Below are 26,069 nucleotides of genomic sequence, written 5' to 3' on the forward strand. Positions count from 1 at the left end.
TGTCATTTGGATGCCCAGTTTTACAAGGTCCTCCTGTAATGTATAACAGTCCACTTGTGATTTAATTTCTCTGAATAATTTTGTATCATCCACAAATTTGATAACCTCACTCGTCGTATTCCTTTCCAGATCATATATTGAAAAGCACTGGTCCAAGTACAGATCCCTGAGGCACTCCACTGTTTACCCTTTTCCACTGAGAAAATTGACCATTTAATCCTACTCTCTGTTTCCTGTCTTTTAACCAGTTTGTAATCCACGAAAGGACACTGCCTCCTATCCCATGACTTTTTAGTTTTCTTAAAAGCCTCTCATGAGGGATTTTGTCAAATGCCTTCTGAAAATCCAAACACACTACATCTACCGGTTCACCTTTATCCACATGTTTATTAACCCCTTCAAAAAAAATGATGCAGATTTGTTAGGCAAGACTTGGGTAAATCCATGTTGACTGTGTTCCATTAAACCATGTCTTGATCTTGAGAATAGTTTCCACTATTTTTCCTGGCACTGAAGTTAGGCTCATTGGTCTATAGTTTCCCGGATCGCCTCTGGTGCCTTTTTTAAATATTGGGGTTACATTGGCCACCCTCCAGTCTTCAGGTACATGGACTCAGTTTTCTACTACTCTTTGTTGCCTTCCAATCAACTTGTTTCTAACCCAGTCACTCACTTTAGTTTCCATACCTTGAGCGCTCAGTTTATAAGTCACCTACACAGAACCGTGTCTAAAGCCTTACTGAAATCCAAGTATACTACATCTAGCACTTTTCCCAATTTAATACTTTGGTCACACAATCAAAGAAATTGATTAGATTTGTCTGACAAGACCTACCTTCGGTAAAACCATGCTACCTTGGATCTAGTAAGTAACAGGATTCTAGAAACTGCACTGTCTTCTATTTAACAGCAGTTTCATTAATTTACTCACCACAGAGATTAGGCTAACCAGCCTGTAGATTCAAGCCTCCTCCTTACTTTCATTTTGTGAAGAGGAACCACATCTCCAACCTCGAACTACTCCTTAAGACCAAAGAAGTATTGAAAACATCAGCCGACGGAGCTGCCAGAGCATCTCTAAGTTCCCTTAATACTTTCACATGTATCTTGTCTGGCCCTTTCACTTTTATCTACTTTTAGTTGAGCTAGCTCCTCACTTCCAATTCTATTTGTGTCCACTTTCTGTGGTCCTACTCCTGGCCTTTCCTCAGTGAGCACTGAACAGACATATTTGTTAAACAATTTTGCTTTTTCCTTGTCAGCCTTTACATTTTCCCCCTTCACCTCTGAGTCTCTCAAGGCTACTTTTTCACTTCCTTCTATCACTAACATAGCTTTAAAAAAAAAAAAAAGTTTTGTCCCCCAGTTTTACTGTATTAGCTATTTTTTTCTTCAGTTTATATCTCTGCTTTCATGTCTACTTTCCCATCTTCTCTTTGCCTGTCTTCCTCCTCCTGTGATCCCTTGTTTATGAACATTAACTTGTTTTCTCACAGGACAAGCAGGATGGTTGTCCTCACAAATGGGTGACATCGAGGATGGAGCCCAACCACGGAAAACTTCTGTCAAAGTTTCAGGAACTTTGACTGGCCCCTACTGGGCATGCCCAGCACGGCACTAACCCTGCAGCCAGCAGGGGTCTCCCTTCAGTCTTCTTTTTTCCGCGCAGCAGTAGCCACGCGGTCAAAGAGCTCTTAACCACGTTCCTGACAGGAATTCTTCAATTAAATTTCTGAAGAAAATTTGCCCCTCAGGGGTCTCCCTTCTTCAAATTTTTCACTCCGCGGAACTTCGGTAAGTTTTTGCCGTCGTTTGGTCGACTACCGTCGAGTTTGGCCCTCGAGGCCCATTGGCAGTCGACAGTCCCGCGGCTAAATTTTTGGCCTATGGCCATGGCGTCGGGGTTCCGTTGGTGTCCGGATTGTACCCGAACTATGTCAATCACAGACCCACATAGAGTCTGTGTTTTGTGCTTAGGAAGCGAGCATGATGTCCTGACTTGCACCAAATGTGCCCTAATGACACCAAAAGGTCGCAAAGCCAGAATGGAGAAGATGGGACTCCTTTTCCATGCTCGTAACCCAACGCCATCGATTGCATCGACGTCATCGGAACCGGCACCGTCGAAGTCTCATCATCATCGACAGCCCTCCGGTGACCGTCCGCCATCGACGACTTCACGGCCATCGACTCCTGTCCCTTCCCCTGATCATCGAGGGGATCGGAAGGAGAAACATCGCCATCGACGTCATAAGTCTCGGCCCGTCGAAGAACCGATGTCATCGACCTCCGTACTGTCCGAGCCTCCGCCAAAGAAGTCTCGACCAGAAGTGGCACCGTCCACTCCTGTCTCGCAGACACCGAGGCAACCCTCACCCCTCCGGGGTTTGGGAGCCGCTATTCCACCGGTGACGGTGGTCCCTCCGGCTCAGCCTCAGCCTCCCTCTCCCGTCGAGCCGGGTCTCGTTACCCCAGGTCTCCGGGCAGAACTGGACCGGCTGGTCCAGGAGGCCATCGACAAGGCAATACTACGGTTCCAGACTCCTCCGGCACCGAGAGTGGAACCGGTCACCGATCCAATTCCAGCAGCACTGGTACCGCTGCTTGCCCGGATGGAAGCGCTTATGAATGCCCTTCCACCGGCAACACCCGGATCACCGACAGCCTTCTCATCAGGTGGAGAAACACCGTACCGAATTCCCCCTTCGGGGGTAGTTCCATCGGTACCTTGTCGTCCCTCGCCACCGATACATTCCTCGGGGGCGATACGCACATCAGCTCCACCGAGGATTCCGATGCCGACACCGATTCCCTCGATGCCGACACCGGTTCCTTAGATGCCGGCACCGATGCCGGCACCGATTCCATCGAGGACATTCTCGATGCCCCCGGTGATTCCTTCCAATTTCTCGGAGCCTCAACCGGGGCCTTCAGGTATTCAGCCCCCTCATGGTCCTACAGGTCAGCATCCTGATCCTTATGACACCTGGGGTGATGATACTTCTACTGACACCGATGATTTGCCTTCACCACCCTCTCCTGCGGGGAGTAGAAAGCGTTTTCCCCCTGAGGACCTCTCTCTCATAAATTTTGTGAAGGAAATGTCGGAGTTGGTCCCTTTCCAACTTCAATCTGAACAAGATGACAGGCACCAGATGATGGAATTGCTCCAATTCCTGGATGCCCCTAAGGTCATCACCTCTATTCCAATTCATCAGGTTTTTCTAGACCACCTCAAAAAGAATTGGGAATCTCCTGGATCTATTGCTCCGGTAAACAAAAAAGCTGACTCTACCTATCTCGTACAGTCAGCACCTGGCTTTCAGAAACCACAATTGGACCATCATTCTGTTGTGGTAGAATCAGCTCAAAAGAAAGCTAAACGACTAAAGCCACATTCTTCCATACCTCCTACTAAGGAAAATAAATTCCTAGATAGTATAGGTAGAAAGGTGTACCAAGGAGCCATGCTGATCTCTAGAATAGCTTCTTATCAGCTGTATATGACTCAATATAATAGGGTCATCCTGAAACAGATGCAGGAGTACTCAGATGCCTTACCAGAACAGTTCCAACCACAGCTTCAATCCCTACTAAATAAAGGATTTGAAGCTGGGAAGCATGAAATAAGAACGGCTTATGACATCTTTGATGCTTCCACTAGACTTTCTGCTACGGCCATCTCTGCCAGACGCTGGGCTTGGCTCAAGTCATCTGACCTTCGTCCAGAAGTTCAGGACAGGCTCTCTGACTTGCCCTGTCTAGGGGATAATTTGTTTGGTGAGCAGATTCAGCAAATTGTTGCTGAACTAAAGGATCATCATGAGACACTTAAACAGCTCTCATCCATTCCTCCTGACTTGCCTTCTAAACAGCCGTTTAGGAAGGACTCCAAAAAGTCTTTCTTCCGGCCACGGAAGTATTATCCCCCACTAGCCAAGGCTAGGCCTGCGAGGTCTTACCATAAAACTCAATCTCGCCAGTCTCGTAAACAAAAGCCCGCAGCAGCTCCACAACCTGGCCCTGCGGCGGGTTTTTGACTCTCACTTAGAGAGCACTTGCCAAACCCCTCTTCCAGCCATACCAGTAGGAGGTCGGCTGTGCCACTTTCTAGAAAGGTGGCATCATATCACCACAGATCAGTGGGTGATAGCGATAATTGCACAGGGTTACCATCTCAACTTCCTGACTCTCCCTTCCGACTCCCCACCCCTGCAGGCGTGGAGACTCACCGATCACTCTGTTCTTTTGGAGCAGGAAGTTTCTCTTCTCCTACAGTCAAATGCTATAGAACCCGTTCCTCCCTTACAACAAGGACTAGGGTTCTACTCCAGGTACTTCCTGATCCCAAAAAAGTCAGGGGGGCTTCGTCCGATCCTGGACCTACGGGCCCTCAACAAGTACCTTCACAAGGAGAAGTTCAAGATGGTAACCCTGGGCTCGCTTCTCCTTCTGCTGCAAAGAGGGGATTGGCTATGCTCTCTAGACCTGAAAGACGCATATACCCACATTGCGATCACGCAATCTCATCGCAAATACCTGCGTTTTCTAGTAGGCCGAAATCACTACCAATATCGAGTGCTACCTTTCGGCCTGGCATCCGCACCACGAGTTTTCACCAAATGCCTCGTGGTAGTTGCAGCTTTTCTGAGGAAGGCAGGTGTCCACGTCTACCCCTATCTGGACGATTGGTTAATCAGGGCCCCAACCCAGCAGATTGCTCGGTCCTCCCTGACCCTAAAAATTCAAACTTTGCTTTCTCTAGGGTTTCTTGTCAATTACGACAAATCCTACTTAGTCCCATCTCAGACCTTATCCTTCAATGGGGCAGACTTGGACACCTTACAGGCAAAAGCCTTCCTTCCTCATCAACGGGTTCAAACCCTTGTGTCCCTAGCTCGCCAGCTGCAGTCTCAACACACAGCAACAGCTCGCCAATTCCTCGTTCTACTGGGACACATGGCCTCCTCAGTTCATGTGACTCCCATGGCCCGTTTAGCCATGAGAGTCACGCAGTGGACTCTGAGATTACAATGGACACAAGCTGTTCAGCCTCTGTCCTCCATTGTTCGCATCACCGATGCACTCCGTCTGTCTCTTGCCTGGTGGACAAATCAATCCAACCTCCTACAGGGCTTGCCTTTTCTTCCACCAGATCCCCAGGTAATCCTCACCACCGACGCTTCCAACATCGGTTGGGGAGCCCATGTAAACAATCTACAAACTCAGGGATTCTGGTCACTAGAGGAAGCCAAACACCAGATAAATTTCCTGGAGCTGCGAGCAATTCGCTATGCTCTAAGGACTTTTCAAGATTGCCTATCGAACCACGCAATCTTAATTCAGACGGACAACCAGGTGGCCATGTGGTACATAAACAAGCAGGGAGGCACAGGCTCCTTCCTTCTGTGTCAGGAAGCTGCGCAGATTTGGGCAGAAGCCCTCTCCCGCTCCATGTACCTCAGGGCCACCTACCTGCCGGGAGTAGACAATGTATTGGCAGACCAGCTGAGCCGTGTCTTCCAACCACACGAGTGGTCACTCAATCCTTTGGTAGCGACCTCTCTGTTTCACAAATGGGGTTATCCCCACATGGACCTCTTTGCGTCCCCTCAGAACCACAAAGTGGACAATTACTGCTCTCTCATTCGGAGCCAGCACTCTCGGCCGAGGGATGCATTCTCCCTCCCGTGGACAACCGGTCTGCTCTATGCATTCCCTCCACTTCCTCTTCTGTCGAAGACTCTCGTGAAGCTGCGTCAGGACAGAGGAACTATGATCCTGATAGCACCGCACTGGCCACCCAAGTGTGGTTTCCCATACTCCAGGATCTCTCCATCCGCAGGCACATTCCTCTGGGAAAGGACCCGCATCTGCTCACTCAAAACGGCGGATGCCTCCTCCATCCCTACCTCCAAGCCTTGTCCCTGACGGCATGGATGTTGAAAGGTTAGTCCTTCAGCCATTTAACCTTTCGGATTCAGTTTCTCGTGTCCTGATCGCTTCACGAAAGCCTTCCACAAGAAAATCTTATTCCTAAAAATGGAAAAGGTATACTTCATGGTGCACTTCTCAGTCCCTTGATCCCCTTTCCTGTCCAATCTCTAAATTCTTGGACTATCTCTGGCATCTATCAGAATCAGGTCTAAAGACCTCTTCCATTAGAATGCATGTCAGTGCGGTAGCCGCCTTCCATAAAGGTATCGGGGGTGTCCCTATTTCAGTACAACCCCTTGTAACACGCTTTCTTAAAGGATTGCTCCATTTGAAGCCACCTTTACGTCCTCCGGCCCCATCTTGGGACCTTAACCTGGTTCTTGGTCGCCTTATGAAACCACCTTTCGAACCTCTTTACTCCTGTGACTTAAAATATCTCACATGGAAAGTGTTATTCCTTTTGGCTATCACTTCAGCTCGCAGGGTTAGTGAATTACAGGCCCTAGTTACCTATCCGCCTTACACTAAACTCCTGCAGGACCGGGCGGTACTCCGCACTCACCCTAAATTTTTACCTAAGGTAGTTTCGGAGTTTCATATTAATCAATCCATCATACTACCTATCTTCTTTCCCAGGCCCCACTCCAATTCCGGAGAACAGACTCTGCATACCCTAGACTGTAAACGGGCTCTAGCTTTTTATCTAGACCGCACAGTTTCCCACAGGAAGAGCACTCAATTATTCGTCTCTTTCCATCCTAACAAGTTAGGGCAACCTGTAGGTAAGCAGGCTCTTTCCTCCTGGTTGGCGGATTGCATCTCCTTCTGCTATCAGCAAGCTGGCATTCCTTTTCAAGACCGTGTTAAAGCACACTCTGTGAGGGCCATGGCGACTTCAGTAGCACACCTTCAATCGGTGCCGCTTCCTGACATCTGCAAAGCTGCAACCTGGAGTTCCCTCCATACATTTGCAGCCCACTATTGTTTGGACAAAGCTGGAAGACAGGATTCCATCTTCGGCCAATCTGTCTTGCGTAACCTTTTTCCAACTTGATGTACCAACACCCTTCCACCTTCCCGGTAGGGTGCGGATGCCCTCTCCCAAATTCCACCCCAGTTGTTGTGCCTGTTGCACGCCGTTGGGTACATTTGGTGCATGTTAGGACATCTTCAGCTCGGTACTCACCCATTTGTGAGGACAACCATCCTGCTTGTCCTGTGAGAAAGCAAATGTTGCTTACCTGATGTAACAGGTGTTCTCACAGGACAGCAGGATTTTATTCCTCATGAAACCCGCCCGCCACCCCGTGGTGTTGGGTTCGTTTTTATTTTATTTTTTGGCACTGCCTGTAGCTTTGAAACAAGACTGAAGGGAGACCCCTGCTGGCTGCAGGGTTAGTGCCGTGCTGGGTATGCCCAGTAGGGGCCAGTCAAAGTTCCTGAAACTTTTGACAGAAGTTTTCCGTGGTTGGGCTCCATCCTCGATGTCACCCATTTGTGAGGACTAACATCCTGCTGTCCTGTGAGAACACCTGTTACATCAGGTAAGCAACATTTGCTTTCTCTTATCTTTCAAGCTACTCTTTTAGAAAACCATAGCAGCTAAAGGAGTAGCTGAAAATAACAAAAATTAAAAAATGGTTCGCATTCATAAACTACAAGAGATAGCAGACTGGAAGAGAGGAAACAATATCTGAAAAGCAAGTGGTATTATGAGACTCAGTGGTGAAAGGGGAGGAATACATAGAATTTAATGAGGAAAATGCAGAATTTCTTAAATATTTGTTTACTGTTGTGAGGAAGGGCTAGGAGTAGGACAACAGAAAACGTACCTGATCTGCAAGGTCAGGTGTTTTATAATGGTCACGTCTTCCTGCAAAGTCAGTGAGCTCCAGCTCTATTGACTTACTGACCTTATACTAAGTTTCATCATAACATGGTGGTGCTGTGCACCACCCAACTTTTCATTTCCTTTAATCCCAACAAGCCTGGTGTTGCCTGGTATACAGACTAACATTGTCAGATTGAATAGCAGATAGTATCTCCTGTTATATCCAAGCAGATTTAACTATAGAAGGAAATGCCAAGCCATGGCAGCAAGAGTAGTCACCATTAAGGAAATTTGCAAGACAGTGACATAAATTTCTGCCCACTTACATCTCATTGTTGTTTAGATATTGACTCCCATTGAGATAGTAAGTTTGACCAATCATTTCTCCACAGTCTGTTTCGGGGTAGAATCCAACTCCACTTCCCGTCAACAAGGCCTTTTGTATTATTTTGGGTAGTTTTCTATAAAAACACATGCCGATCCATTGATGGAATTTTTACTCTTTCTTTTGTTGAAAGGCAGCCTTAGCTAGGATTTCCATGTATGTCTCTGTATTATCCTATCCTCTGAGAAAGAAAATCTGTTTACCTATAGCAGGTGTTCTCTGAGGGTAGCAGAATAAACAGCCACATGTTCCTACCTTCCTCCCGTTATGGAACGGAATTACTGAAAGCTTTTATATAGGTTGACTTCTAGTGGTGTGGGGGCCCATGTAGTTCTGACTGAGAGGGAATTCCTTTGCATGCCCAGAAAAACTGATTGGCTTTTCCACAGCTTTCAAGGAACAGGTTCTGGCGGCACTAATCAGATGACATCACCCACTGCTGTCATCTGAGGCTGCTTATCCTGCATTTGTTATTGGTAAGAAATTTTCCTTTCTCCTAGAACAAGCAGGATGGTAGTCCTCACATATGGGTACAGATGGAGCCCGGCATGGAAACATTTTGTCAAAGTTTCTAGAACTTTGACTAGGCACACTGAGCATGCCCGGCATGCCATTATCCACGCGTCCACGCAGGGTCCCTCTTCAGTCTCTTCTTTTCATGGAGCGTTCATCTCACGGATGTGGAGCTTGCATAGTTTTTGGTTGGAAAACTGCCATGATCGAGTAAATTTTTCTCGTTTCATCGCGTAAGGACCCTCAATCTCCCGGTCCTAGTTAGCGGGTGTCACGGAAAGTTTGCACGTTCCTAACGGTCGATTTTTGACAGTGTCGTCAGGCTTTTGTCGATGACCCCAGTGCCCCCAGTCTATGTCTAATACAGATACACATGAGGGGATATTTTGTGCCTGGGGGCGTTGCATGACATCTGGGGGTGTGCATTCTGCGCCCAGATGACCCCCAAGGGGTGCCGGGCACACCTCGACAAAATGAAGAAGTTATTTGGTTCCAGGAAGTCTGAGCCCTCAACCTCTGCGTCAGGGGCATTGACACCTTGGGGTAAGGAGGGGCTGGTGGCCACTGGTTCTGTTTAGCTTTTCCACGGTCAGGTTCCCAGGTCGAATTGGGTGCTAGTGACCAGCCTCTTTCTCTTTCCTCTCAGTCCAGGTCCAATTCATCGCCGTCTCCCTCTGCTCCGGGGAAAGACTGGGCCGAGCATCGTGGGAGGTCGAAGAAGCACCATCATTAGTTGCTGTCCTCGCATGAATCCAAGCTCAGGAAGGCATCGGCTGAGGTGCCCCTGAAGCGGCCCCGGGCTGATGAGGCGTTGCCCTCCATTGAGGCCTAGGGCCTGAGGCGATCCCCACTGCTTCCAGTGCAGGTTACCGGTTCCCCTCGGGGCTCTGATGGTGACCTGGTGTTGCCACCACCTCCTCCTCAAGCTGTCTTGGTTTTGTCAGCATTTGAGGAGGAGTTCGAGCACAGAGTATGGTTGGCAGTCGGCAAGCATCATGCCTCCGGTTGGAGGAGGACTCCAGGCATAAAATGCTGGAGGTTCTCCAATTTGTGGATGTGCCTAAGAAGGTGTTGGCTGTGCCAGTACGTGACATTTTCTTGTTTGTCCAGCTTTGGGAGCACACTATTTCGGTACCCCCCCAGTGAACCGGAAGACCGATGCTGTGCACCTAGTGCAGCCTACCATGAGTTTTGAGAAGCGTTATCTTCTGCACCAGTCTGTGGAGGGTGGACTCTGCCCTCAAGAAGGCGAAGAGTTCTCGGACTCACACTTCGGCTCCTTCAGGCTGCAAACACAGAGCATCCAGGGCCCTGGGAAGAAAGGTCTTCCATGACTCCATGCTGGTGGCTCATATTGCCTATAACCAATTGTATATGAGCCAGTTCTCCAGGAACCTCTGGAAGCGGGTTTAGGATCTGGTGGAACGCATCCCGCAGCAACTGCAGAAGGACTTCCTAAAAGTGGTGCAGCAGGGTTTGGAGTGTGACAAGCATGAGGTCCGGTTTGCCTATGATGTGTTTGAGATGGCGGCAAGAGTGGCTGCAGCGAGCATAGGTGCTCGACGCATGGCCTAGCTTTAGACCTCTGACATTCGTCCAGGGATGCAGGAGCATCTTGCGGACTTATTTTTATTTATATATTTATTTATTTATTTATTATTTTTATATACCAACATTCATCTCAATTGAGATATCACACCGGTTTACATTCAGGTACTGTAGGTATTTCTTTATCCCCAGAGGGCTTACAATCGAAAGTTTTTGTACCTGAGGCAATGTAGGGTAGCAGTGGAGAGAATCTCTTCAGAGATAAAATTAAGGAGGCAGTGGCACAGCTGAAGGATCATAATGAGACCTTTCAGCATCTTTCGGCCAGCACATCAGACCCAGAGTCCGCTGGCAAGAAGTCCTTGAGGCAAGGACCCAGACGCCCTTTTTACCACCCGAGGAAAAACTACCCTCTGGCGGTCAGAGCAAGGTCTCAATGGGCAGGGCCTAGGAGATGCCTTCGGCAGCCGCATACTCCTCGGACACAGCTAGTGCCCCAGCAGAGCCCTGCCACAGGGTTTTGACTGGCTGCGAGGGAGTGCAAGCCAGCCATCCATACCTCCAACAACGGATCCTCCGACCGGCTGCGATTCTTTGCGGACCGTTGGCCGACTATCACCTCGGACCGGTGAGTCCTGCTGTTTGTCAGGGGTACTGGTTAAATTTCCAGCGGGTCCCTTCAGACTCTCCTCCGTGCCCCTCGTGGGGGTTTTCGGCGAATCAGCAAATACTGTTGTTAGAGCTCTCCGCCCTTCCAATGGCCAGGGCAATTGAGCCAGTTCCACCAAAGCAGCAGCTTCTACTCCAGTATTTCCTGATTCCAAAGAAAACAGGAGGCCTCAGTCCTGTTCTGGACCTGAGGTCATAAGAACATAAAAAATTGCCATACTGGGTCAGACCAAGGGCCCATCAAGCCCAGCATCCTGTTTTCAACAGTGGCCAATCCAGGTTACAAGTACCTGGCAAGTACCCAAAAACTAAGTATATCCCACACTACTGATGCTAGTAATAGCAGTGGCTATTTTATAAGTCATCTTGATTAACAGCAGGTAATGAACATCTCCTCCAAGAACTTATCCAAACCTGGAACGGGAAAAGTTCAAGATGGTCTCGCTGGGTGTCCTGATCCCTCTCCTGCGGAGGGGAAATGGTTTTGTTTCCTCGAACTAAAAGACACCTACCCCCACATCGAAATTTCCGACGTCCATCGGACGTCTGATTTGTGGTAGACGAGGACCACTTTCAGTACCAAGTGCTGCCTTTCTGCCTGGCGTCAGCGCCCCGAGTCTTCACAAAGTGCCCGGTGGTGGTGGGTACCCACCTGAGGAGACTACGGGTGCAGGTCTTTCCCTTCTTGGAAGACTGGCTCATGAACAGCGCCACCAGGCAGGGTACGCTGCAGTCTCTACACTCCACCATTGCAATGTTAGAGACCTTGAACTTTCTGATCCGAAATCTCAGCTGGTTCTGACCTACAGCTGGACTTTATTGGTGCCAGGTTCGACACAGCTCAGGCTCGGGCATTCTTGTCCCAGCCTCGGGCATGCACCCTAATGTCCCTGGCGGGAGCGATCTCTCAGTCTCCAGGTCTCCACGCCCCGCATGCTGCGTCTGTTAGGTCACATGTCTGTGACAGTCTGTCACTCCCTTTGCTCATATGCGCAGGGCACAGTGGACTCTACGGTCCCAATGGCATCAGGCCACCCAGGACCTTCGGGTGCACATCAGGGTTACTCCACCTCTCCGGGAGTCTTTGTCGTGGTGGGGGACCCTATCCAAATTAGTGACTGAGGTCCCTTTTCAGCTTTCCCCTACTCAAGTCATGCTCACCACAAATGCTTCCCACCAGGGCTGGGGTGCCCATGTAGAGGGTCTTTGCACCCAGGGTCAGTGGTTGATACAGGAGGAGCAGTGTCAGATAAACTTCCTGGAGCTCCGAGCAATCCGGTATGCGCTTTGAGCATTTTGGGATCGCCTAGCAAACAAAGTGGTCCTTGTTCAAACCAACAAGCAGGTGGTGATGTGGTACTTGAACAAGCAGGGAGGCACAAGGTCATTCCTCCTTTGTCTGGAAGCAGTCCAGATCTGATTGTGGGCTCTGTCCCAGCACATCCTGCTCTGTGCCATATACTTACCAGGGCTGGAGGATGTGGTGGCGGACGTTCTGAGTCGTTCCTTCTGCCCACACGAGTGGTCCCTGAAGCAGGAGGATGTGAATTTGATCTTCCTTCTCTGGGGAACCCCAAACATGGATCTTTTCGCTTCCCCCTACAACAGGAAAATGAATCAGTTTTGCTGCTCGTTCAGGGGGAACGGCAAGCTGGCATTGGGCGCCTTTGCCGGCCATTGGGGCAAGGGCCTCCTGTATGTGTATCCTCTGCTTCTACTAGTGTCAAAGACTCTCCTGAAGCTCATCAGGACCGGGGAACTATGATTCTCATTGCCCCTTATTGGCCAAGGCAGATTTGGTTCTTGCTCTTGCAGGATTTCTCCTTGCAGGAGCCAACCAGTCTGAGGACCTCCCTAGATCTCATTATGAAGGATCAGGGCAGGCTGCGCCATCCCAACCTCCAGGCCTTGTCCCTCACGAGTTGGAAGCTGAGAGGGGGTATCCTTACAGCCCTGGATTTCTCGGAAGAGGTGTATCTGGTCCTGGTGGAATCCAGGAGGCCTTCCATTAGGAAGTCTTACGGTCTGAAGTGGAAAAGATTCTCCATTTAATGTGAGCGCCACGGCTTGGATCCATTCTTTTGCTCCACCTCGAAGCTTCTTGATTACCTTCTGCACCTCTCCGAGGCTGGCCTGAAGGACCAATACAATCAGAGTCCATCTCGGTGTTATTGGGGCCTACCACCGAGGGGTGGACCATCTCACTGCAACCTATCGTGGGTTGCTTTATGTGGGCCTTGCTTCAGCTGAAGCCTCCCCTAAGGCTCCCCACTGTCTCCTGGGACATCAACTTGATCTTGGCCCGGCTTACGAAGGCTCAGTTTGAGGCTCTGTGCTCCTGTGACTTGAAGTGTCTGTCCTGGAAGGTGGTCATCTTGGTAGTAGTCACCTCAGTGCACAGAGTCATTGAACTTCCAGCTTTGGTGTCATGTCCACATTATACAAAGTTCTTTCACGATAGGGTGGTTCTGCGTACACACCCTAAGTTCCTGCCGAAGGTGATCACAGAATTCTATCTGAATCAGTCTATCGTCCTGCTCACCTTTTGTCCTAAGTCACAATCGCACCAGGGTGAACGGGCTCTGCACAGTCCGGATTACATGAGAGCCTTAGCCTTCCACCTGGAGCGGACAGCAGGCCATGCAGCTCTTCGTCTCTTTTGACAAAAATCATTTGGGAGTTGCTGTTGGCTAGCAGACTCTATCCATCTGGCTAGAGATTGCATTTCTTTCTGCTATGCGCAGAATGGACTGCAGCTTAGGGGCCATGTCAGGGCTCATTCTGTTAGAGCCATGGCAGCTTCAGTGGCCTACTTGAGAGCAGTCCCTGTGGATGAGATCTGTAGGGCTGCGACATGGAGTTCCCTCCACACCTTCGCCTCGCACTACTGTCTGGACAGGGACTGCTGATGCAACAGTAATTTCGGCCAGTGTGTCCTCTGGAATCTTTCAGCTCTGAAACCCAACTCTTTCTGCCTTAGGCTCATTGTTCGGTTTCAGGCCATAGGCACCTGGTTAGGTGCTGTTGGTCCTATTGTTGTTCGGGAGCAGCCTGTAGCTAGGAATTCACTCGTATGTGAGGACTACCATCCTGTTTGTCCTTGGAGAAAGCAGAGTTGCTTACCCATAACAGGTGTTCTCCTAGGACAGCAGAATGTTACTCTGAAGGAAACCCACCGCCACACCATGGAGTTGGGTTTCTGTTCAGTTTATTTTATTTTTTGTAATTCTATATTACGAGACTGAAAAGGGACCCTGCGTGGATAGTGACATGCTGGGCATGCTCAGTGTGCCTAGTCAAAGTTCTAGAAACTTTGATAAAGGTTTTCCGTGCCGGGCTCCATCTAATGATGTCACCCATATGTGAGGACTAACATCCTGCTGTCCTAGGAGTACACCTGTTACAGGTAAGCAACTCTACTTTCTGGCATATCTAGGAGCTGCCATATTTGGAGACTGCATATAGAAATGTCTTGTGATTAGCTCAATATTTGTATGTGATGTCCTTGCTGATGACATAGCCAGTAATGATAATTCAATGCAAGGTCTTTTGTAACACTATTGTGTTTGAAGTAGAGATTGCAACTTTCTTTGAAACCTTGACACTTAAATAGCTTTTTCCTACTGCAGGGAAGAGAAATCAGAAGACCAAGATTTGCAGAGTCAAAAGGACAAGCCGCCTAAATTCCGGAAAGTGAAGAAAGAGAAGGAAGAGGAAGAGAAACATGAGCAATCACAACAGTCTGTTGAACCTGCTGAGGCAGGGAAAGCAGAGCCATCTGAAGGTGCTGGCAGTACACCTGCTGCTCCTGAAGCCTCAGCCTCACCCAAACAACGGCGCTCCATCATCCGAGACCGTGGACCATTATACGAGGACCCCACTCTTCCCGAAGGCTGGACACGGAAGCTGAAGCAGCGGAAGTCTGGACGCTCTGCGGGAAAGTATGACGTGTATTTAATCAAGTGAGTAATAGTATTAAATATATTGATAATGCTGCTGCTTCACATATTCTGGTAAATGGTACAATGAAAGAGGAGTAATTTTTCTCTGAAGACATAGATCAGCCAGTCACACATGGCAATATGACAACTGCATACATAGTGAATGATAGGTAAAAACCAAAAAGGTCCATCCAGTCTGACCAGCAAAATTTATAGGGTAGTAGCAACTGCTGCTCCGTGCAGGCTGTCCCCAAGCAAAAATATAAACTTTAGGTGCAATAGAAAAGTTACTCCATTTCCATTCTCTAGCTAGCAGAGATCCTCTTTGACCATGCCCTTTTGAATTCCAGTTCCATTGTTGCTTCACCACTTTTTCTAGGGAGGGCATTCCATGCATCCACCACCTATCCATGACGAAATATTTGCTGACATTGTACCTGAGGTCTTCCTTCTTGCATATTGTGACCCCTAGTTATACAGTTTCCTTTCCACCAGAAAAGATTTTATTTTTGTACATCATTAATTCCTTTTAGGTATTTGAAAGTCTGTATCATATCTCCCTTGTCTCTACTCTCTTCCAGGATATACATAATAAAGGTCCTTCAGTCTCATCTCGTATGGGTTTCATTTTGTTTGCCTTTCACTGGATTATTTCCATTCTGTCCTTATCCTTTTTTGAGATGGTCTCTAGAACTGAAGACAGTATTCCAGGTGAGGCCTGGTATCATCGCCCACTTTTTTCTGCTGGTTATGCCTCTTTCAATGCATCCCTCTGGCCTTAGCCACCACTTTGTCACATTGATAATATGAAGATGGCAAAGCAGACACTATCACCCTGAGTTGTGTCTCCCAATTTATGCATGTTAGTCTTTCGCCCCCACCCCCCTTCCATGCATACAACAGCTTTGGATTGCTGTACCCTAAATGCATGACTCTGCACTTTTTGGCATTGAATCCCAACTGCCAAACCTTTGACCACTTCTCAAGCTTTTCTAGGTCATTTCTCATTCTTTCTTCTCCTTCAGGCATGTCATCTCTAATTCAGATCTATTTCATCCACAAAAAGATAAATTTTACTTTATAATCCCTCCGCAATATTGAACAATACTGATCCCAAAACCAATCCTTGAGGAATTCCATTTGTCATTCTTCTTTCTTCAAAATAGGCTCCATTTACCACTACTCACTGGTTTATTTATTTATTTATTTTATTTAACATGTTTTGTATACCATCATTCGGTTTCGCCATCATAACGATCTATGTCAGCCAGCCAATTTGTAATCCATTCCACCACCTTGGGACCCACTCCCAGGTTTCTCGTTTTATTTTTGAGCCTTCTGTGCAGGACAGTATCAAAAGCTTTGCTGAAATCCAAGTAAACCACATTGAGAGTTTTTCCTTGATTCAGTTCCACTCAATCAAAAAAAATCAGTCATTTATTTGATAGCACCTTCCTGTGGTAAAGTCATGGTGTCTTGGATCTTGTAACCCATTGGATTGCAGATAATTTATTATCCTTTCCTTTGGCAGTATCTCCATTAATTTTCCCACTACCAAGGTAAGGCTAACCAGCCTGTAGTTTCCACTCTATCACCTTTGTGAAGTGGGACCACAACCGGTCGTCTCCAGTCCTGTAGCACTACTCCCATAACCAAAGATCTACTGGTCCTTCAGAGGACCCGACAGAACTTCTTGGAACTCCCTAAATATCCTGGGATGTATCTCATCCAGTCCCATAGCTTTGTCTACTTTATTTTTCTAGTTTCACCCAAATACTTTCTTCTGTAAATAAGGATGTATCTACCCCACTCTCATCTGTATTCTTGCTAGCCAGCAACTGTCCTTCACCACTGTCTTCCTTAGTGAAAATTGAGCTGAAGTATTTGTTTAATATTTCTGCTATTTCTTCATCTATGTCTACACCTTGCTCCTTGTCTCCTTTCAATCTTACAATGCTAACCTCTAGTCTTTCTCCTTTCTGTGATATCTGAAAAATGACGAGCTTTTCTTCCACATGAGCTTTCACAATCCTTATTTTTTTTCGTTTCCTTCAGCTTTACTAGATATTCTTCCCTGTGTTCTTCTTTTTTAGTTCTTTTGTACTTTTTGAATGCCAAGCCTTTTGCTCTTATTTTCTCAACCACCATTTTTACTTTTTTTGCATAAGATTTGTTGCCTTTATTAAAGCTCCTTTTAATTTGGTCCACTGTTCCACATCACCGATCTTCTCCCAGCCCTCTAGCTCCTCAAGATATGTTGCCATTTTGCCAGTCTGTATTTTTTTTTAAGTCCAGGACCTTGATCTTCGTGTGATTTCCCTCTCTCTTGGCTGTTATACTATCTGATGATCAATGGTTGTGACCTACCTGTACATTTGACATACTGTCTCCATTTATGGATACCAGATCCTATAGGTTCCATCACCATTTCTCTGAACATAGCCCCTTGAAGAGCATCCACAGTCTTTCTACCTCTTGCAGGTTTCACAGCAAGGATACTCCAATCCATATCCAGCAGATTAATGAGCAATACTTCTGCCTTCCTTCCCACCTTTTGGATGTCTTGAGCCAGATTTTTATCCAGTTTTCTGCCTGATTTGGAGGCCTATAGATCACACCAGTATAAATGGAAGTGTCATCTTTTTTAAGACAGCCCAAGTGCTGCTGCTTTTCTCCATGCCCCCTTTTTGGATAATATTTTTGACATAAAGAGCTGCTTCTCCCCCTTTTCTGTTACCATCATCCTTTCTAAACATTTATAGCCTGATATGGCAGTATCTCATTCATGAGGCTCACTTAAACATGTTTCTGTAATAGCAACAATAGCGAAAACTAACTCCATCATTAGGACCTGCAGTTCTGGAATTTTATTGCCCAAATTACTAGCATTTGTGTTCATAGCTTTCCAGCTTTTCTCTCTCAGCTTGCCGTTCTTTCTTGTCACCTTTTCTGCCCTACTGAGCTGATTTTTTTTAATGTCTCCATTCACCCAGTTCCTATTACACCAATCATGTCACTCTTCCAGAATTTTCTAGAAAGACTAGATTCGTTACTACTCATACGTGAGAGTTCCTGCTCAGCAGCAGCTCAACAACTGTCTTTAGTGTCATCTTGTGTGCTGTCAGTGTTTGATGTCCTTTGCAACCCTGTTTGTTCCTCAGGTTAAGATGACCTACCGCTTTATCTTCGTTACCCCATCCTGTTAGTGCCTCTTAATTAAGATTTTCTTTTTTTTTTGTTTTCCTTTTCTACATCCTTGCATATTACTGACCCCCTGGATTTCTTTAATAGTATACAAACACAATACCCACACACTTTTCTCAACTTTTTTCTCTACTATTTGCATATATTACTCATGAAATTGCAAATGCTAAATTGTAACCATCATATACATGGGACTTCAGTATATACCAAGTCTTTTAGTTATAATCCTTTTTTTCCATGAAATTCATTTTTATATTATGCATTTAAGTTGAAATATTTTTATTAAAGTTTCAAGAAGAAAATATCTTATTCAACAAACCATGGTGGTGAGTGGACTCTACACACCACCCTATATGCAATCAAAACAGTTCTGAAACTACATAAGTACAGCAAATATGTGACAGCCCCACCCCTACCCCCTTACCCCAAGAACTCCAGTATTTACTGATGATAAAGGAATGGTGGAGCCAAGAACATCCACACATGAGAATGATATATAAAATACTAGGAACTAGTGTTCATTATCAAACTTCTAGCTTTAGGTGGCGTGCCAGATCTTCAAAAATATTTTATGCTTAAAGGAAACATCTGTTTTCTCAACATATTTGTCCATAACATAGACTTGGTGCAATACATTTATTGGCTGTACCAAAGTGTTGGGGGGGAGGCGGGGGGTCAATAACCAGTTCTGCAAAATTATTTTTTTTGCCAGCACCTTGTAGCCCATAACAGTTTTGATCTTTAAATGAAATGTCCCGTAAATTATCAAAGAGAAGGTAGAGCTTCTAGGGCTATCATCGTGTTTGTAATCCTAAATATATATTACTGCACAGATCTCCAAAAAAACTGAAAATGTGGACATTCCCAAAACGGGGTTAACCCACTGTAGTGTGACATTTAACATAAAGGTTTGACTGGGCCAGTTTTAAAAGGTATGCATATTTTTGAGTGAAAACAAATTTTATTAGAAACATATAGGGCCAGATTTTAGTGCCTACGCGCGGGTGTAGATTTGTGCGTGCAACCCGGTGCGCACAAATCTACGCCCAATTTTATAACATGTGCGCACAGCTGCACACTTGTTATAAAATCCAGGGTCGGCGCACGCAAGGGGTGCACCTTGCGTGTGCCGAGCCCTAGGGGAGCCCCATTGGCGTTCCCTGCCTGCACCAGCTGTTACGGAGGAATTGAGTGGATTTATCCGCCAAGCGGGTGTTAGAAGCACTCCAGGAGCATCGACGCCGATGCCATCGCCGAAGCAGACACCACTGTCGATGCTGGTGCCCGCACCGATGCTGGCGCCTTTGCCAATACCAGCACCCACGCCAATGCCCACGCCAATTCCGGGGCCATCTCCAGGACCAGCACCGATGCCATTACCTGGGGCTCCAGGGCAACTAGAATTCACACTATTCCAGATGCTGATGAATAGATTCGAAGCCCTCGTCGGTGCCATTCCACTGCAGCCTATCTCTGCTAAACCTGGAGGACTAGGGGATGTTCCTGGACAGGGATCTGTCGATCCTCAACTAGGGCCTTCAGGACTCTTTAGACCACTGATTCCATCACTTCCACCGAGGGCTACTCCTACTTCTTCCGGACAAGTGCCATACGACTCATGGGAGGAGAAACACACTGATTCTTCATCGTAAAGCTTCATGTCTGACCCGTCTCCTCCTGAAGGCAGGAAGAAGTCTCCACCAGAAGACTTGTCCTTCACCAATTTTATAAAAGACATGGCAGACACAATCCCCTTCAATTTAGTGTCTGAGGAGGATACACGACAGCAGACTCTAGAAGTCTTACAATTTGTGGACCCTCCAAAAGAAGTCCTGGCTATTCCTGTCCACGAAGTACTTTTAGAGTTACAACATAGGCTTTGGGAACATCCATGTTCCGTTCCACCTATTAATAAACAAGTGGACTCTACATATCTAGTTCAACATGTGCCTGGTTATCAAAAGTCACAGTTACCACATGAATCAGTAGTAGCTGAGTCGGCTCAAAAGAAGTCAAAAAGAGTACGACCTCATTCCTCCACTCCACCTGGCAAGGATCATAGGTTCCTAGACTCTTTTCGGGAGAAAGGTATTCCAAGGAGCTATGCTCAACTCAAGGATAGCATCCTATCAACTTTATATGACGCAATACCAAAAGAACCTATGGAAGCAGATGCAGGAACTTTCTAACTCCCTGCCTCAACAGTACCAGGAAGCAGCTCAGGCCATTATACACAAAGGACTTGAAGCTGGAAAGCATGAAGTCTGGGCTGCCTACGATAACTTCGAAACAGCTTCAAGGGTGGCAGCCTCAGGAATCAGTACACATCGCTGGGCCTGGCTAAAAGCCTCTGACCTCAGGCTTGAGGTACAAGACAAGCTGGTGGATTTGCCATGCGTAGGTGACAACCTTTTTGGGTCCAAAGTCCAGGACGCAGTGGCCCAACTAAAAGAACACACGGAGACATTGCGCCAACTGTCGTCAGTTCCACAAGACTCTTCCTCATCAATGTCTCGCCGTCCATCAAGGAAAGAAACCAGAAAACCTTTCTACAGGCAGAGACGATATTATCCATTGGCATCCATGGGCAGAGCTTCTCGTCCACAACAAAGATCTCATAAAAGACAGCCTAGAACCACTAGGCCTCAATCGCCACCGCAGACGGGACCAGTTGCAGGTTTTTGAGGCCACCACCAGAGAGCAAAGCCATCTCCGCAATCCCAACCCGAACTTGCCAGTAGGAGGCCGAGTTTCCTCCTTCTACAACCATTGCTTGCAGATAACAGACCAATGGGTACTCTCAATAATATCACGAGGTTACCAACTCAATTTCCTCTCAACTCCAAGAGACTCTCCTCCAAAACCTCTTTCGTTAAACGAAAATCACATAATTCATCTACAAGCAGAATTATCCACCCTTCTGAGAGCCAGAGCTGTAGAACCGGTGCCCCGAACTCAGCAGGCCAGAGGATTCTACTCCCGTTATCCCAGGACAAGCAGGATGCTAGTCCTCACATATGGGTGACGTCACTGATGGAGCCCTATCGTGGGAAAAACTTCTGTCAAAGTTTCTAGAAACTTTTGACTGGCAGTCTGAGGCTACTGAGCATGCCAGCATGCCATGATATTCCTTGCCACAGGGGTCTTACTCCAGTCTTCGTTTTTCCTTGCTGCTGTGAGCATCGCGGAGACAGGAGCCCTGTGAGTTTACTCGCAATTCTGACTGAAAAGTCACTTATTTTTCTCATAATTTTTCCCATTTGGGTTCTCACTTCGTTTGTCACCGGACGGTGACAAAACTAATAGCGTTTTTTCGCTTTCTCATTGAATTTTCTCACAAATGTTTTCATCAACGGCCATCGATAGTGACATGGCTTCGGGCTTCAAAAAATGCCCGGTCTGTAATCGGACCATGTCAATCACAGATCCGCATCTTGAATGTGTGATCTGTTTAGGTGAAAAGCATGATATTTCATCATGCCAACAATGCCAGGAGATGACCCCGAAAGGTAGGAAACTCCGACAGGAAAAGATGACACATCTTTTCCATCTTCAGCTAGTTCCCTCACCTTCTACTTCGATGAAATCATCTCCAACAGGATTCACAAAGAAACTCCTTCTTAAAAAACGGCACCTCCAAGGATCCGGAGATGCATCATCGCCAGCCCCGTCGACATCATTGACAAGGTCAGTCTCAGAACCGAGGCCTAGGCACAAACATCGACATAGTCGATCCTCAGCGTCACCGTTGCTTCCCCCCGCCCCCCCCCCCCCCCCCGGGAGAACAGACTGCAAAGCGGCATAAAGCTAGCAATGTGCCGCTAACCTCCACGCCTACAGTGCCATTGTCGGCAGCATCGATATCGACGCCCACATCGACATCGCTCTTACCACCGACTACGCAAGACTTAACCATCCTCATCAAGCAAATAGTGATGGAAGCCTTGCAGGCACAAGTTCCGGTGGTCACGCCGATGCCAGTAAGCACCCCGATGCCGGTGCCGTCTCCGATTACGTCAGCGATACCATTAACATCTGTATCGAATGCTCTCTCGATGCCATTATCATCATCAGAAATTCCATCGATGCCAATATCTTTGGTATCATCGATACCCTCGAAGACTACTCCCATATCGCTGTTTTCCTTTTTATCTACATCGACATCAACCGTTTCATCGATTCCACAGCCAATATCCGTTTACACTACGGTACCCACCTTACCTCCAGCTAAGAAAGCATCAATATCAAGACAGAAGACATCGACTAAACCAAGACCTTCGATGCCTAAACATCCACTAACAGTGTCTGAGGTTCCAAGTTCTGCAGAAGCAGCGCTGCATGGTATCCTTACCAAAAGATACCAAGATTTGCTAGCCTCTTTGCCATCTAACCCTATAGAAGAGGATGTAGAGGGCACTCCACTTGATGACCCTTTGCCAGGACCCTCTGGGGTTCCTCCTCCTCATAGGACTACACTTACTCATCAGCAACCGCCAGATTTTGACACTTGGTCTGACACTGATTCAGATGCCGCCTCAGAGGCATTTTTATGTCTGATCCGTCACCACCTCATGCCAGGAAACAATCCTCTCCGGAAGATTTTTCTTTTCCAACTTTTGTTCAGGAGATGGCAGATTCCATCCCTTTCAAACTACAAGCTGAGCAGGATGCCAGACAACAAACTTTGGAGGTACTCCAATTTGTCGACCCTCCTAAACACACTGTTGCAATTCCTATCCACGATGTCCTATTGCAACTACAGCAACGTCTCTGGGAGCACCCCTGCACGGTTCCTGCGGTAAATAAAAGGGTGGATACTACCTATCTTGTACAGTCCACACCAGGTTATCAAAAAACGCAACTTTCTCACCACTCAGTGGTTGTAGAATCGGCGCAAAAGAAGTCTAGAAGAACAAGGGTCCACTCATATACACCTCCAGGTAAAGACAATAGATTCCTGGATCAACTGGGCCGTAAGGTTTTTCAAGGTGCAATGCTAAACTCCAGAATTTCATCATACTACCTATATATGACCCAGTACCAGAGAAACCTCTGGAAACAAATACAAGAGTTTGTTCCATCCCTTCCTACACAATACCAGGAAGCTGCACAAGCTATTATAAACAAAGGTTTAGACGCCAGTAAGCATGAGGTCCGAGCCGCCTACGATGGCTATGAGACTGCTTCCAGAGTTGCTGCATCAGGCATCGGTGCCAGGAGGTGGGCCTGGCTCAAAGCCTCAGATCTAAGGCCAGAGGTGCAGGATAAACTAGTCAATCTCCCTTGCCTGGGAGACAACTTATTTGGATCCAAGGTACAGGATGCTGTTTCTCAATTACGAGAACATACAGAAACTTTACGACAGCTATCCTCCCTCCCACATGATTCCTCAACACATACTAGCCACAGACCTCCATGAAGAGATACCAGACGGCCTTTCTACAGACAACGGAGATATTATCCTCCTGCATCCAGACCCCAGCAAAGACCACAACAGAGAACAACTAGGCCCCAACCAGCTCCACAAACCGGACCTGCTACTGGATTTTTAAATTACATCCAGAGAACGAAGCCTTTACTCGAATCCTCAGCCATAACTACCAGTGGGAGGCAGACTATCCACGTTTTACAACAATTGGACATCAATAACATCGGACCAATGGGTCCTGTCAATAATAGACCGAGGATATCAACTCAATTTCATTTCAGTTCCCCAAGATTTTCCACCGAGTCACTCTCATCTCAGCGAAAATCACACACTTCATCTACAACTAGAATTATCCACCCTTCTGAGAGCCAGGGCTGTAGAGCTGGTGCCCAGGTCTCAGAAAGGAAGAGGATTCTATTCACATTATTTCCTCATTCCAAAGAAAACCGGAGGCCTACGTCCCATCCTAGACCTCAGAAATCTTAACAAATTTCTAAAAAAAGAAAAATTCAGAATGGTTTCCCTAGGCACCATGCTTCCCCTTCTCCAAACAGGAGACTGGCTCTGTTCTCTGGATCTGCAAGATGCTTACGCTCACATTCCAATATTCCCTCTTCATCGCAACTTTCTGCGTTTCCTGCTGGGTCATCAACATTTATAATACCGGGTTCTGGCATTCGGACTTGCCTCAGCACCACCGAGTATTCCCAAAGTGCCTAGCAGTGGCAACGGCTCATTTGCACAAGGAAAGTGTACATGTTTTTCCTTACCTAGACGACTGGCTCATCAGAAGCCAATCACAGCAAGGAGCTCTCTCTTCTCTCAGGCTCACAATCAATCTACTCCACTCGCTGGGATTTCTAATCAAATACCAAAAATCCCACCTCATCCCATCTTGCCTACTGCAATTCATCAGAGCAGAATTGAACACCATAATATCAAGAGCCTTCCTACCGGAAGACTGGGAGGAGACACTCTCCTCATTAGCAAACTCTCTGCGCTTGAAGAAACAGGCGACAGCACATCAGTTTCTAACTCTGCTTGGCCACATGGCCTCCACAGTTCATGTTGCTCCTATGGCCAGATTAGCCATGAGAATAACCCAATGGACATTAAGATCACAGTGGATACAAGCCATTCAACCACTGTTATCCCCAATTCAAATAATCCACCAACTATGTTCATCTCTCCTATGCTGGGCGAACAAGAACAACTTACGCAAAGTCCTACCTTTCCAACAACCAGTTTCGCAAGTAACTTTAACTACAGATGCATCCACCTTAGGTTGGGGAGCTCATACAGACAATCTCCAAACTCAAGGTACTTGGACAAAACTCGAAGCAACATTTCAAATCAATTTCTTGGAGCTTTGACCTATACATTATGCTCTACATGCGTTTAAGGACTGCCTTTCACACAAGACTGTTCTGATACAAACGGACAACACAGTTGCCATGTGGTACCTGAACAAACAGGGAGGTACGGGCTTGTATCTCCTTTATTAAGAAGCCGCACAGATTTGGGACTGGGCCCTGACACATTCCATGTTTCTCCGGGCCACTTATCTGGCAAGTATTCACAACGTAGTGGCAGACCATCTCAGTCATCAATTCCAACCTCATGAGTGGTCCTCGGATCCCTTAGTAGAGTCCAGGATATTTCAATGTTGGGGTCAACTAACGATAGACCTCTTTGCATCCGAACTGAATCACAAAGTGGACAACTTTTGCTCCCTGCACAAACAGAGAAATCAACTACAGGGACGCCTTTGCTCGCCCCTGGAATTCAGGTCTTCTCTATGCGTATCCCCCGATACCACTAATAACCAAGACTCTAGTGAAGCTATAACAGGACAAGGGATCCAAGATACTCATAGCCCCATACTGGCCTCGACAAATGTGGTTCCTCATGCTTCTGGACTTCTCAGTCAGGAACCCGATTCGCCTGGGTACAGTTCCCATTCTCATAACTCAGGATCAGGACAGGTTGCGCCATCCCAACCTTCAATCCCTGTCTCTAACAGCTTGGATGTTGAAAGCTTGATCTTGCAACCACTCAATCTTTCAACTAATGTCTCTCAAGTGCTTCTTGCTTCACGTAAGCCTTCCACACGAAAAACTACAATTCGAAGTGGAAAAAATTCACCACGTGGTGTGCACAGAAAAGTACTGATCCCTTTTCCTGCCCCATAACATCTTTGTTAGACTATCTCTGGCACCTTTCAGACTCTGGTCTCCAGACCTCGTCAGTAAGGGTACATCTAAGTGCTATCTCAGCCTACCATCATACAATAGGGGATGCGCTGATATCAGCGCAACCTCTTGTCAGTAGGTTTATAAGAGGTTTAATTCACCTTAAACTCCCGTTACGGCCACCAGTCACAGAATGGGACCTTAATGTAGTACTAACAAGACTCATGCATTCTCCTTTTGAACCCATGGATTCCTGCGATATTAAATTTCTTACATGGAAAGTTCTCTTCTTAGTAGCTATTACATCTGATAGAAGGGTTAGTGAGTTACAAGCACTTGTCACATACTCACCCTATACAAGGTTCTTACATGACCGAGTGGTACTCCATACTCACCCTAAATTCCTTCCCAAGGTAGTTAC

General features: G+C 46.9%; 1 protein-coding gene across 1 annotated transcript in view; it reads left to right on the forward strand.

Moving 5' to 3' along the window:
* The window catches only part of MECP2 (methyl-CpG binding protein 2), a 200,954-nt gene that overhangs the window by 128,668 nt on the left and 46,217 nt on the right, over positions 1–26,069 (forward strand). Inside the window, exon 2 of the mRNA XM_029609832.1 lies at positions 14,513–14,845. Within this exon, the coding sequence (XP_029465692.1) occupies positions 14,513–14,845 (333 nt within the window). The remainder of the gene's footprint in view (positions 1–14,512; positions 14,846–26,069) is intronic.

This window comes from Rhinatrema bivittatum, chromosome 1 (genome assembly GCF_901001135.1).
Source record: "Rhinatrema bivittatum chromosome 1, aRhiBiv1.1, whole genome shotgun sequence".
Lineage (NCBI taxonomy): Eukaryota > Metazoa > Chordata > Amphibia > Gymnophiona > Rhinatrematidae > Rhinatrema > Rhinatrema bivittatum.